Below are 13,765 nucleotides of genomic sequence, written 5' to 3'. Positions count from 1 at the left end.
TGCTATGCTCTCTAGACTGCTAGTCTTCCCCAAAGGTATGTCTCTAACCTCTTGATGTCCCTCCTCCTGCATCTTTCACTACCTGCCCATCTGTATGTTTTCCTTCTTTTATGGCTTTCTGCTATAGAAACATTACCCCACCATCACACAGGCTCTGTGAGGCCTCTACTGTCTTTTTGATTGACGGCTCCCTCCCTCTGCCAGTAGGCAGAACAGTAGGAGGTAGACCTTTGATTAATCATCTGTTATGAGCCATTCATACATTCAGATTACAAATCTTATCAGAGAATGCGTAGACACATACTGTATTTGTTTTTAGTATATCTGTTGGGAACAATTCAACAATGTCTGGGCTTTAACTGTTTTTTTTGTTTTTATTTTTAAATTGTAAATCTTTTTTTCTTTCAATAAATAAAATAAAAGTTGGTCTTTACATTTGTAAAAATGCCTACTCTAAAGTCAGACTAAAATCCAGATGTATTTGCTAAAAATATAAAATATCTTCTTAGAAGCTAGAACTTTCTTGGGTTTGATATTTTTTTAATGAATGGATCAGCAGTATTGTAGATTTTTTTTTTTGTTAGTTGATTAATAGAAAAAAATATTCAGGGATCCACGAAACATTTTTGATCACCGGACCCGACCAGACTTTTATTCTAACATTATTATAGAGTCCAACATTATTAGGCAAGGTGATCAACTGATAAAAAGAATAGACCAAGACACGTTACAGTACGTGGGCACATATGTTTTAGAAGTTAGAGAGGAGCACATGTAATTTATAAAAATGTGCAAAATAGTGTTATTCTAAGTATAAGTCTTCAACAAATAAATGGATGCTTTTGAGTTATCTAAAAAAAAGTTTGCGTACAATTTTGTCCTTCTGTGGTTTTTCAACAGAAAGTACTTTTTTGCTCTTTAATGATGGTGATTATTCTAGTAAAACGATGTGTTGTCAAGCAAATTCAGCATATTACCTAAGCAACAGGGCAGGCTTTGAGAGAAAGTTATGTTCGCCCATTTAGCATGGAGGAACATGCAGGATGGCCCCAAAAAATATAGGCTGTAATTTTTGGCTGGCGTGGAGATAATTGATTTTATTTGCACATTTTAGAGAGCAGTACTATTTGATATGTCACAGTGCTCTAATATAGATTAGTATCCCTTGCACTTACTGAAACGTAAACGTGCACACACATTCAATCCCGATGGCCCAACTCATGCCTCTAATATTTTCCAGGAGCTGTCACTAAATCTAAGCCAAAGAAAATAGAGGCTTCAATGGAACACTGGCCCCACTGGCTAGTTATATAGCTAGTTTGACTTACGCCGACTGAAAACTGATCTTTGTTTAAAAAAATAAATAAAATAACGCTGTATCTTATTCAGTCAGTCTTTTGGTCTTTGCATTGTCTTCCTTGCTTTACCTTTCACTAGCTCTCCATGTCTTTAACTTTTTTTCTCTAACACATACATTCATTTTTCATTTTTTCTTTTTACTTATTCCTTTTTGTACTTATTCCCCTATCATCTTCTTTTAAGTTTTTGACCATGAGGGAAACTGTTTCCCTTTAGAGCATGCCATGATTTTTGTATAAAGTGATGATAGTGGATGGAAAAGTTTTTCCAGACACTGAGTGCACTTTGGCTCTGACTCACATGGATAAAAAAGAATGGGTTTAAAGTCTATGTTCACTCGGCGTGTATGTGTGTGTTTAATTGTAAACATAACTGTGCATTTTTGACTATGCCTTAACACCACAGATGTTTAAAGTGCCAAATGCATGTTGGTTGACTTTAGTAAAGAAAAAGTGAAGGACACAATGCATTTTAGCTGAATCCTAGCCTTTTCCCTTCCACTTTAACTCAATGCTTCCCCCCTTTCTTTTTGGACAGCTGAGAGAAGCTAGCAACAAACGAAAGAGAACCATTTGATGGAAGAAAAGAAAAAGAAAAAACAAGAAGAAAAGACCAAGAAGGACGTTGCTCAGAAAAAGGTGAAGATGAAAACACACACCCATTTACAAAGCTGTGTATCTATTTTGACTCTAGTAACAAGCACTTGAACTAGCACTGTATGTGTGTGAGTTTCACAGCTGGTGCTTTTATTAAAGGTTCAGTTATGCTTTTGTTATCAAAGATTTGTCTTTTTATATAAAAATAGTTTAGACAGCAGACTTCCAGTAAAGAAACAAACTGAGAAAAATGTCTCAAAGAGTGGATCGCTGTTCAAACAACACACGTTGTATGAGTGTTATCAGTTAGATTAAACAACTGTACATTTGTTTACAGTTGTGAATGAATGAATTTTAAACACAATATTTTTTGTATGAAGTTTCTAAGTGTATATCTCCCTCTCTGCAGGCTGCTGATCAGAAACCCAAAGGTGAGAGTGTCATTATAATGTAAACTACACCCTTCATCTGTCTCAATTTCTAAAACTACATTTACACCAATTGTATACATTCATCAGTTCTCATTAACACAGATTGAACCATAAAGTCATACAGACAGATATTATACACACATAGCATTTAGACACAATTATGCTATTTGACTCTGTTTCACAGACATGCACATGCACATGCACATGCACACACACACAGCACAATAATAGTGGTGTGTAAGGGAGAGTGATGCAGAGTAATGCAAAGCAATGCTTAGTACACCCACGACACAGGCAGTGAAACGTGAGGGCACCCAGACAACACACTGTGTGGTGTTATTTGGGGGGAAGGAGTGGAAAAAAGAAATGGAGTTAAACTAACTGAGGAAGCGGGGATGAAAAAACAGTGCACTGACTTCCTGTGTGTATGTGTGTGTTTGTTGCCCTAAACTTTGCTGTATAATTACACTGAAAAGTTCATGAAACACCCAGTGGTGCCTCTATTGTTCTTAGCAGTTGCCATTGAAGACTATAGAGAATTTGAGCACAATTGCTGGCTTTAAGTCTTGCTCTTGTATTTGTTGGCGCTCATGCTTGTGTTCTGTCCGTCAGTTTGACCAGCAGCTTGCTCACTTGAGTGTAACTGTTGGGCTCGGCAAAGGCCATCACCGTTTGCCTTGAGCTCCGGCCTGTGTACTTAATTACCCTCCCTGTGTTTCACTGCCCTGTCTGTGAGCTTGGCCTTTTAACCGAGTTACTGCACAATACTAGTTGCTTCTCATTTGAAAAACACTCTCATTCTTATGCTTGTGTATTAAGCTGATAAGATTTTTTTTTCACGGCATTTGTAAGTGCAGCACTATAATATTTATAGAAAAATTATGAAAAAGCAATTGAGTAAGATGGTACAAGCAGACTTTATTGTCTGCAGCTGTGGTGCTTTTTACAAACATAGTATTTTCTGTTAGCTGCTAAACACCTTTATATGAGGAGGTGCAGTTTAAGTGCCTTTCTCAAAGGTATGTTAGTCATTATTATTGATTCCTTCTCGGCCTCTATCCATAGCCAACCCATAATAACATAACCAACCATTTATATTGACTAAAAATAACATGAAGGCATGTAGATTATGTTTGCATTTCAAAAATGTATACTTGCTGTACACATAGAACTGGCACGTTTGTGCTGCTGTACACTGGCCCACTGTGCCCATCACAGTGTTAGAGTACAACAACTCAAGAGTGTTACTTGTGCAAGTATGAAAATGTTGATATATGTGATCCTCCACATGAACCATGTTCCAGCCTTAAAGTTTTTGCTGACAAATGCCTAGTGAGGGTTTTTGTTATATAAAGAAGAATATTCTTTAACCTTATCCACACTGAAGACAAATAATAGTCCAGTGACAAATTTGTAACCAATTGTAGTGCACTGAAAGTTCCGAGACACATTACTATTCAGTCAGGTGGGGAAATCTTAAAACTTTTCCTGGAAGAGAGAGGCCCACAGTTATAAGCACAGCTTAGAAAGCTGTAATGAAAGCAGGGAAAGAAAGAGGCTGTGGAACAGGGTGTTCTTGGGTCAACTAAAAGCAAAAATGCAAGGAGGAAAGAAAGTAATGAAGCAGTGAACACTTTAGACAAGTGCCAAAAATGTCCATCGGGAGCCAGTGATGGTGGTAATACAGTAGGGACTAATGGCATGGACATTTATTTTATGGTATGTTTAATGAGAGATGAAGAGAAAGGGGCATAGAATGAGAAACTGATTGTGTGTATGTAGTGGGTACTCATGCAGACAGAAGGATAAAGAAAGTAGGTGTAAAGATGGCCTGCTTGGAGACTAATTGTTCAGCCAGACATCAGGACCTGTGACTTTGCTCATAACCTCCCATCTGCAATATATTTTCAAAGCAAGGTGGCATCATCTGGAATGAGGTGAGATTTCATGCGTGACACTAAATAGAGGTGTGTGTGTGTGTATATGCAGGAAGGAAGAAAATCAGTATGCAGTAGTGATTTGTGTCTTTCCATCCATATCAGTGAATTCTGCCTTCCTTATACACTCTTAGAAATTCATAGACACATACACATGCACACCACCTCCCCCCATCCTCATAGTCTTTTTCTGCTTTCCTCTCTGCAGGTCTCCTTAGGCCCAGGCATTTCAATTTGTTTGTCGTAATCGCTCTCAGCCTGGCACGTTCATATGTATGAAAATGAGATAAAGCTTCGGCGCAGTTGAATTAACTTGTCTGCCCCCCATTAGGAATGAAGCTTCACAAACATAGGGTTCCAGGAGGCAGTGTCCCACTGCCCCAACCTCCCCCCACCGCCAAAACCACCACACACACTCACACACACACACACACACACACACACACAGGCTGGACTTGTGCAGGGCCCTACTGTCTGCCCTTGTTCCGTCATGCTCCCCATTACCTCAGAGGGATGCTGATTATTCACCCCCAGCACACATGCAGCTTTATCACAGTCTCTGCCACCACTGCAATCACAATCAGCCAGTTTGACTGCTACACATATCTACCAGCCTTGACAAAAACATGTACATTCCAGGACACATACACACACAATCAGAGTCCATGAAAAGCATACACATACCTCAAGGTGTGAATGTGTATCTCTGCATGCCTACAGTCATATTAAAAGACATGCACACTCTTACCCACAGAAACCTATTCTCCAATAGTGATTCACATTTACATTTTGGGATTGCAAAACAGCTAAGGCAATAATGTAATCTATATACAAACACAAAAAAATAGTATTGAAGTTATGAGAACATGTGGCCAAAGCAGGAAGTTACACAAGTGCAATTCTTGAAACTGGTCACTGGATGCAGGTACAGAAATTAGCAGTAACACCACAGTGTGTCATTTCCACACCCTGCAATCTCGATTTTTGCTTGTAACACACTTTTCACTGCTGAGAACAATAAGGTTAGAGAACAAATATAGTTCCTATTAGTGCTATTCATCCCTCACTTTCCTCCTTGTCCATGCTGCTTCTTTTTCCTGTTTCATTTTGCACTTGATATGCTCTCCCACTGCAACCACATCTGAGGAGAAACATATTTACACTGTGTCACCACGGTGATAACAGCATTATAGTTTTCAAAGTGGCGAGAGACGCATATAAACACCAGTGTGTCGTATTATTATGTATTGGATTAATTTGCAATTTCACATGCTATTAATTGCGTCAACAATTTAAAAAAGAAAATTTATGAATTGCAATCTAATTAGAAGCTAATTTACTTTAGCATTCAGGCTGCTTTTCCTCTTCTGTTAAGCACATTTATAAACACTCGATGAATTAATATCAAATAGCTTGTGAAATACGTCCTGTGAATTTGTGACTGCCAAGCATAATTGTTTTTCCTCTATCCTCTGTGTGCTCACCCTGCAAGCATGTCAAGTGTTGAAGGAGAGTGAGGGATGGGGGGAGAGACAGGGGGCCAAGAGACAAAGGAAGCAAGAGGGTTTGCAAACTTAAACAATGCTTTCCTCTGTGTTTTGATGTTGTATGATCACTCACAAGCTGCTGACAAGAAGGTCCATTCAGGGCCTGTTGCCCCTCCCCCATCATATCCTCCTCCCCCAACAGTGAGCTGCTTTATGTGAAATATCAGGCACATTAAAAGGATGTTGCTCAAATGACTTGAATGACAGTTCAGCCTGTGTTTTAAGATCAAGGTGTTTGCGTATATGTTAGTGATTGTCCAAGGCTGTCTGTATGTCTTCATAAGGGGCTTTTCTTACTCTTCCCTTAGGTGATTGCCAATTACATAAAAGAGAATAGAAAATAAATTGTTGTTTTTTAATATTATTCTAGCAGTTAAATTTGAGATTTTTTTTCTATTAATTCTATACAGCATTTAACACTTTATTATAACATTTTATCATATAGTGATTATGATCATTCAAAATGCTGCTAATGTGGTAATAATGACTCAACACATTGTCAAGCGTAGGTTTTATGGCAGCTAAGTTTCAGAGTGAACAGCAGGGCTATGATAAATAAACAGAATTCCATTTAAATCCAAATTCATTGAGTTTTATTGACTACAAATTACTTTATTAAATAATGTTGAGTTGGGCTTCTTTTGATTAATTAGCAAAAAGGGCAGGGAACTGAGCCCCCTAGAATTTTCCCTTTTCCACTGATTTTTCTCATTTGTGTAACAAACGTTAAGATGCCTTGCATCAGGCTACATGTCTGTCAAACCTAAAGGCGTGTATCCTTACGCAGATGTTGCCCTCAGGCACTGACCTTGGGTGGAGGTGTAGCATGATCCCGCTAAAGCTTTTCACCCATAGTGTACGTTGGCTGATTTAAGGGTTAAACACCAAAAAGGATTTCTTGGGGGTAGCACATCCCTCAAGCAGGCAGAACAGGCAGAGCTAAGATGAGCAACTGAGATGAGAGAGAGAGTGAGAGAGAGAGAGAGAGAGAGAGAGAGACAAGGGAGCAATGAGGGAGAGAGATGCCTGGCATGGAGAGGGGGTGGGAGCAATAATTAGAGAGACAGTGTGTTAGAGGCGTGGAATGGCAAGAGGTCACAGGATGTACAGGGGGTCACAAGAGGCAAATGGAGGTACGTTAGGCAACTGCTAGTCTCTATAGCAACGGCCCATTATCCTAAGGGTGAAGGGTTAGAATTTTGTTTCCTTTTATTTTAGGTTTGAGAAAGCAAGGTTGTGTTTTTCTCTACTGGGACTAACAGATGGGGTCTTAAAAAGACACAACCACTAGTGTGCATAAATGCATGCACATACATTTGCCTTCTGTGACTAAAAGGTTGTTTACTCTGTTGACACATCATCATTTCTGTGTGATCCAGCAGCTGTAGCATCAGTCACATTAAATGCTTGTTGCAGTTGCAATGCTTGTTATTTAACATGTTTACTAGGAATGTTTCAACACATACATAATGTTATACATGTCTTTTATTATAATGAACATTTATTTATTTACTCACAATTTTTAGTAACTAGGATTAAAGGTAAAAGTATAAATATAAAGTATAAATTGTGAGGATTTGGGATCAAAGCATTGACTAACTTAAGTAACTAAAGTCATAAAAGGGGAAGTTACACTCATGCTGAAATTACTTTGCAGAAGGAAATGAGATGTGTGATATAAAAAAAAATAAATAAATTATATTGTTGTGACCGTGGGAATTTTATGCACCTGAACCCATTTTTTTCATGCCATTGTCCGCAGTTTTCATCGCATTTATTGGACAAAAAATGAGGATGCTGTTTCACTAATTTGGCAAATATGCATCTAGCATATGTCTTGTTTTCTTAAACTAATAATTGTAAACATGGCTGCATAATAAAATGTCTGCACAGACAGTAGATAAAAGAGCTAAAGCAACCTGCACTGCCTGGCACTAGGCTTATGGAACCAGTCACTATTGCTCTTACAAGAACAGATCTTGCCCATTATGTATTCGTCATGAATTGTCTATAACTGACTTCTATTTTTTTACATATACATTTTTTTCTTCTTTGTATGATTTTTTTTCCCCATCTATGCTCATTTTCTCTTTTTTTGAGCCTTTTGCTCTTTCTCCTGCACTCTCGTTGTGTATAATTAATTATTTAGTGTGAATAAGAGCTCTAATTAAAAGTTTGGTGTAAGGTTACAGAGAGGACCTCAGCTAGACGGTTTAATGTAATTTACAATCACTTGATACAAATGCTTATTTAATTGCCTTTCATTTTCAACTTTTTCAAAGTCTGCTTATCATGTTGTCCTGCTGTAACTTACATAATGATGTATTTGTCTCTGCTATAATGTTAAAAGGGTCAATTTCAGCAATTATTATTTTAATATCCTATCCTCTTCTAATCAACACTGGATTCTTATATTGTTAGAAGGAAAGCTAATAATCAGCTCAGCTAGTATGGTATTCAAGTAAAAAGCTGATTCTAAATAATTTGGTTTGGTCTGATTTTAGAAAATATAAGGTAGTCATAGAAACAAACTAAACCAACAGTAAGAGTTTGATAGGCAGAAAGTGTTTGTCTACCCATTTAAATTCAAATGCAATAACTTGCAACTTCACTAATTTACTGTGTGGATGTCATTGGCTTCCCTTGGCAGCGTGTGTAAGCAGCATACGTTTCACTTTTCTCATTTAAACTTTTGCAAGCACACACTCATCCAAGGGAATTCCCCGCAAATCCAATTTTTTTTTCTTTGCAGTCATTTTCTTTAACCCCCACCCCCAACACTTCAAAAGCACTTACCCATTTACCATGGATGAAGAAAAGATCTCTCCACTGCAAAATGAAAGATGTATCTCACTAAATCTATTTATGTGTGTCAAGGGCAAAAGGGTGCCTCTCTCACATATTTTTCCCTTTACATTCAGAATTTTCCTGTTTGGTTTTCAGGCATGTGCTTACAGACGTACTACTCTCCCTCCCAGCTGAAAATGCTTTATTTTTTTAAAAAGGTACTTTTAAAATATATAATATACCAAAGATTGTTATATATTTCACAGCTCAATAGCATTAAAGTAGCAAGTTTCTTAAAAATGGGTCATCATTTTAGCTTCTTGGCAAGCATAAAGTGATTAACACTGTTGGGGCAAAAAAAACATTTTTAAACTATTGTGCTTGCGTAGAAGAAATCAGATATCTATGACATTAAGAAATTGCAGCATGGACATTTTTTTTACCATAATAACACAAATACGGGTTGTAAAAGGTATGCTTGAGCAAGAGGAGTTGTGTGCCTCTCTGTATCTGCCATGTGGCTTTATCTGCTTTCTGCAGTATACTAGCCTACCAGGAGTAATAAAAATTGTTCTGACTTACTAACATTCGTATAGGTTTCTCTGAGCAAACTTTGCCAGAAACTAACAGCCCAGGTACTCAGGAAGTTCCCTTTAGTGAATGTGTATGTGTGGATATGAACTACAAAGATTAACACGTCATAGAGGAAGTTTGAGCAATAAGTTATATCCTGTACTAAAATCTGTCAGGTTCTGGTTCACTGAAAATTACTACTCTCTTTGTTAGTTAGGAAGAACTATAGCCCAGGAGGGAGGCAGTGGCTCATTTGGTAGAGTGGCTGCCTTCTGACCATAGGATTGGAGGGTCGCGGCCTGTTCTTCCCGACCACATTCTGAAGTGTCCCTGGGCAAGACACTGAACCCCCAAGAGCCCATCCCCATTCCCTGCCGCACAGCGCCGGTCCCAAGCCCGTTAGATATTGGGGAGGGTTGCATCAGGAAGGGTATCCGGTGTATAAACTGCGAAATCAACATGTGGACAAATGATCCGCTGTGGTGACCCTGAACTCACGGGATAAGCCGAAAGGACAAAAAAAAAAAGTACTAAAGGAGTCAAAATTAGAACCAAGTTTAAACTTTGAGTCGTTTAAAGGGTTTATAGACTCTGTTGCTACTGTTTATGTCAAAGCACAGTAAGAAGGGGAATAACAAATATATGATGGTGCATGAGGGCCGAAAAATTGTTTTTTAAAAAGGGATGAACACAGTGGAAAAGAAAGTAGAGAGAATGGTTGCATATAGAGTCGATATTTGGAGTGGGAAGATGGAGGATTGAAAACAGGGCTATGGCAATGCTAAGGAGACCGGAACAAGAAATGACGTATAAAGATTGTATAACGCCTCAGAAAGAGAACAAGACTGTTAGCAGAGAACACCAGGATGGGACACAGGTAGACACAGAAACAAGAAAGAAGGAGAGAGCTGTGGGGTTATGCAGCAACCCGCTCATGGAAAGCTACATTTTTGGGGAGGCAGAAAGACGGAGTGGAACGGGGGCAGGCACCACCCTGCTTCCTTATTGGCCAAGGCAGCGTTAGGCAGGCCAAGCTGAATTTAATCAGAGATGTGCGTCACCAGCTGCAGTTCCAAGCCTCCAGTCAGCCAGGGGGGGCAGTCCCTCTCCGTTGCTCCCTCCCTATCTTTGCATGCGCATTTGACTAAATTCTCATTGGAGGAAGGGTGGTGCAAACAACTGTGAAAGTGCCCCTTGCCTTGTATGTGTCTAATGCTTTTATGTTTTCTAGAAATTTACAGTAATACATGTTTGCGTCCCTTTGGATGTATGTGTGTCTGTGAAGGACAGACACACATACATCCCCCACCCCTATGTGAGAACAGTCTCAGCTGTTGTGTATAGCAGCAGTATCTATCTCGGGACCATAGAAAACAACATCATCAACTATTTATCATGCATTCACCCATAGACAAAGCAACTGTAATTCACAGACAGCCACAGCAGCTCTTAGGTCACCACCTATTAGCAGCTATTTCTGTGCTGTACAGTAGCTGCTATACCAGAGCTACTTTAGTTTTCCTCTCCACTGAAACTCACAATCATTCAGCCAAAGACCTACGCCAACATCCCCTTAGCTTTCTCAAAAGAAAATATTGAGAGAGGTTATTTATTTATTTATTTATTGGTCTTCAGAGAGCAAACCTTAGCCAAGTCAGTCTGTTTGTTTACTAGCAGTCCAAGTCCTGCTAATAGCACCTTTGAAGCTAATTCCTAATTAGACAGCTGGCTGGTCACTGTAGGGTTAGTGTTAAGCAAGTAGTGGTTATGGTCAGGTCCGCTTTAAATAAATGTAAGTCAATGTAAAGTTCTCATTAGCAATGAAAACAAATGAATGTAAGCGTAAGAGAGAGAAAAGAACCAGAGAAAGTTGTAATGAAAAGTAAAGAAGGTGTCTTGATGTGTTTATGCGTGTCTGTGTTCAGTCAGTAGAAGAAATATGACTTTTTCACAGAGTGCGCCTGATCCAGTAACATATGTTCACCAACAAGCTGCAGGAGGCAGTTAACCTAAATGGATATTTTACAACCAAAATACAGTGCACACACATATTCATATAAACACCTTGATGATCATCTACTGAATGTGGGTCTCATGTCAGTTTTTCCACATAAACTAATATCATTAGTTATACTCTTGTTCCAGCACTGCATGTGCAATTCATATAGGAATATTGTAACTGAAAATACACAACAATTGATTAAGGTAGACTATTTAAAAAAAAAAAAAAAAAAAAAAAAAGGCTGTTTAGAAATACATAATCTTAGCTAGTATTTTTGGTCACCCTTTGTCCATTGCTACCCAGCCAAACATCATTTCTGTAATTAAAAGGACAAATAGTGAGTTCATCCAGACATTAATATCTTGCTGCCTGCATGTGTCTTTTCTGTGTGTGTATGCTTGTGTGCCTGTGTATTGTATCCATCCAGTGCCAGAGCCTGCTCCCACTAAGCTCAGTCCCGGCCCACCCCACCACCTCCACCCTGCCAGCCCTACGCTGTCCCTCTCCTCCCCTTCTTCTTCTGGTAATGGCAAGCGTTCCTCCTCCAATAGCCAGCTCCCGACTCAGACTCCCCCTCAGCAGCAGTGCCAGTTGTCTTCTGCCAGTGCTCGCTACCCACCCAGAGAGGTGCCCCCTCGCTTCCGCCTGCAGGAGCACAAGCAGCTACTGAAGAGAGGCCAGCCACTGCCTGCAGGAGCTCTCAGCGCTCTCACCCTCTCCTCCTCCTCTTCTTCCTCTTCACCTTCATCATCTTACTCTTCTTCTTCTACAACTACCAGCAGCATTACCCCAAACTCTACCACCTCCACTGCGGGCAAACGCCACCCAGGTTTGTGTCAATATACTATGGTGCCAAAATGCACTGCAATAGTTTTTGTTTTTGGGTGGTGGTTGTGTGCAAATTTCATCTTAAAACTTTTTTTTTTTTTTCAGTTTTGTGCATGTTAGTTGCATTTTTAGTGAAAATTCAGCTTTTAAGCTCAGTAAACCATCTTTTAACTATAACATTCAGCTTCAACATTATCTCTTATTCGCACTTGTTTTCAAAATGTTTTGTGGGATGCTACTTCAGTGGTCTGTCTTATCTTCCTTTAATTTGTATTCAGTTTGTGTAGGCAAAAATACAGTCTTATGCAAAGCAGCATTGCAGATAAATTATGATGATTATAATTGTATGTAAACTGTATAGCTTGACTTTCGGTCATCTTAAAATAATGATGAGACCGCTCCTAAGTTTTGTGGGTAATAGCAAATTAAATCCAAATCCAAAGAGTTAGGTCTCAAGATTTTATATATTGCGGCTACACCTGTGTTTTTTCTTGTTGATTTCTTAGGCATTATGAAGGGATTTCAATTGGTTTGTTCTTGTTTCCCAAGTTGAGCTTTGCTAGTTGTGCAAGACTGGATCCTAGATGCTTATAACACCAACAGTGACAATGCCAGATTCTTTCAAATATGAAAAAAATCCTGTTTAGATGTTTTGGTCTGAGCTGGAAGGACCGGGTTAGGTTTTTTCAAGTTCCCTCTTCACAGGAACGCATGCACGCATGCACATTACAGTAGCCAGTGTTAGTCTTGTAATGAAATCACTGGTCGCCACTGAAATCCGTGATACTGAACCTGCCCCTGAGTTTATTGTCCCTTGCATTTTCAAGGTTTAGAGAAACTAACAAATTAAAAATGTCATCATGACTATGATTTATTTATTTTTAAATGATTTTTTTCTTTTCACATCTTTATTTCTGCTTTTTGTGTTCTCTTGGTCTCATCCTTGTATTACTCTGAAGGGTGTCTCTGTTTATTTCTCTTTGTAAAACGTAATAATGCACACAGACACATGAATGGTTGCACCTCACATCTTATAACATGACACACATGATAAACTTTGAAGACATAGATGCAAGAATATCTCTGTAGCACACCACGCAATGTTTTTATGTTGAGGGCTTTGAGCTGTAGCTAGCATGAGCATCTGCCTGGATCTTTGCTCAGTTTCTTTTCTCTCTGTCTTTTTTTCCTCTTTCATCAGTGTTGTTTTGCTACTCTGTGCTGCATTTTAGTACTGACTTAACAATTTTCAGAGGCAATCAGTAAACAAATCTGCAGCAGCTGTGGTACACTGCTAGCTAGTTAGCAAAGTACAGTGCTGTACATCACAGAGCCAGTAGGTCCTTGTATACTTTATATGTTTACTGTTACAATTACACTTGGGTCTGTCACCATTCAAATCAAATTCAACACAGGTTTTATTTAAGTTGCCCAAAATCAAAAACTTCAAGGGCCTCAAGGGGCTTTACAGTCTGTACAACAAGCAGTACCCTCTACTCTTAAAGCCTCCCAAAATAAAAACATAAAAAAGCCTAAATTCCATATAGTCTGTACACTAGCTAATGATTAAATAGTGTAAATTACACTTCTTTTCAGCATTGCACAAATTATATTTAAATATTGATCACTTGAGCTTTTTTCTGCCTTTTTTTTATTAATATTATTTTATCAGAGTTCCAGTTTCTATAATGACGTTTTACTCTGT

The 13,765-nt window shown here is 38.8% G+C and overlaps 1 protein-coding gene across 5 annotated transcripts in view; it reads left to right on the top strand.

Moving 5' to 3' along the window:
• The window catches only part of tnrc6c2 (trinucleotide repeat containing adaptor 6C2), a 50,119-nt gene that overhangs the window by 10,037 nt on the left and 26,317 nt on the right, over positions 1-13,765 (top strand). For 2 of the 5 annotated variants that reach the window (XM_067497413.1, XM_067497416.1), the window contains exons 2-4: positions 1,897-1,997; positions 2,365-2,386; positions 11,660-12,061. In XM_067497413.1, the coding sequence (XP_067353514.1) occupies positions 1,935-1,997; positions 2,365-2,386; positions 11,660-12,061 (487 nt within the window). In that variant the 5' untranslated portion in view covers positions 1,897-1,934. Of the gene's footprint in view, positions 1-15; positions 36-1,896; positions 1,998-2,364; positions 2,387-11,659; positions 12,062-13,765 lie in introns of all 5 variants that reach the window. The other 3 variants (XM_067497415.1, XM_067497418.1, XM_067497417.1) reach the window with 3 other exon arrangements.

The sequence above is a fragment of the Channa argus genome, chromosome 3 (assembly GCF_033026475.1).
Source record: "Channa argus isolate prfri chromosome 3, Channa argus male v1.0, whole genome shotgun sequence".
NCBI classification, from domain to species: domain Eukaryota; kingdom Metazoa; phylum Chordata; class Actinopteri; order Anabantiformes; family Channidae; genus Channa; species Channa argus.
This window is presented reverse-complemented; position numbering and strand designations above follow the sequence as displayed.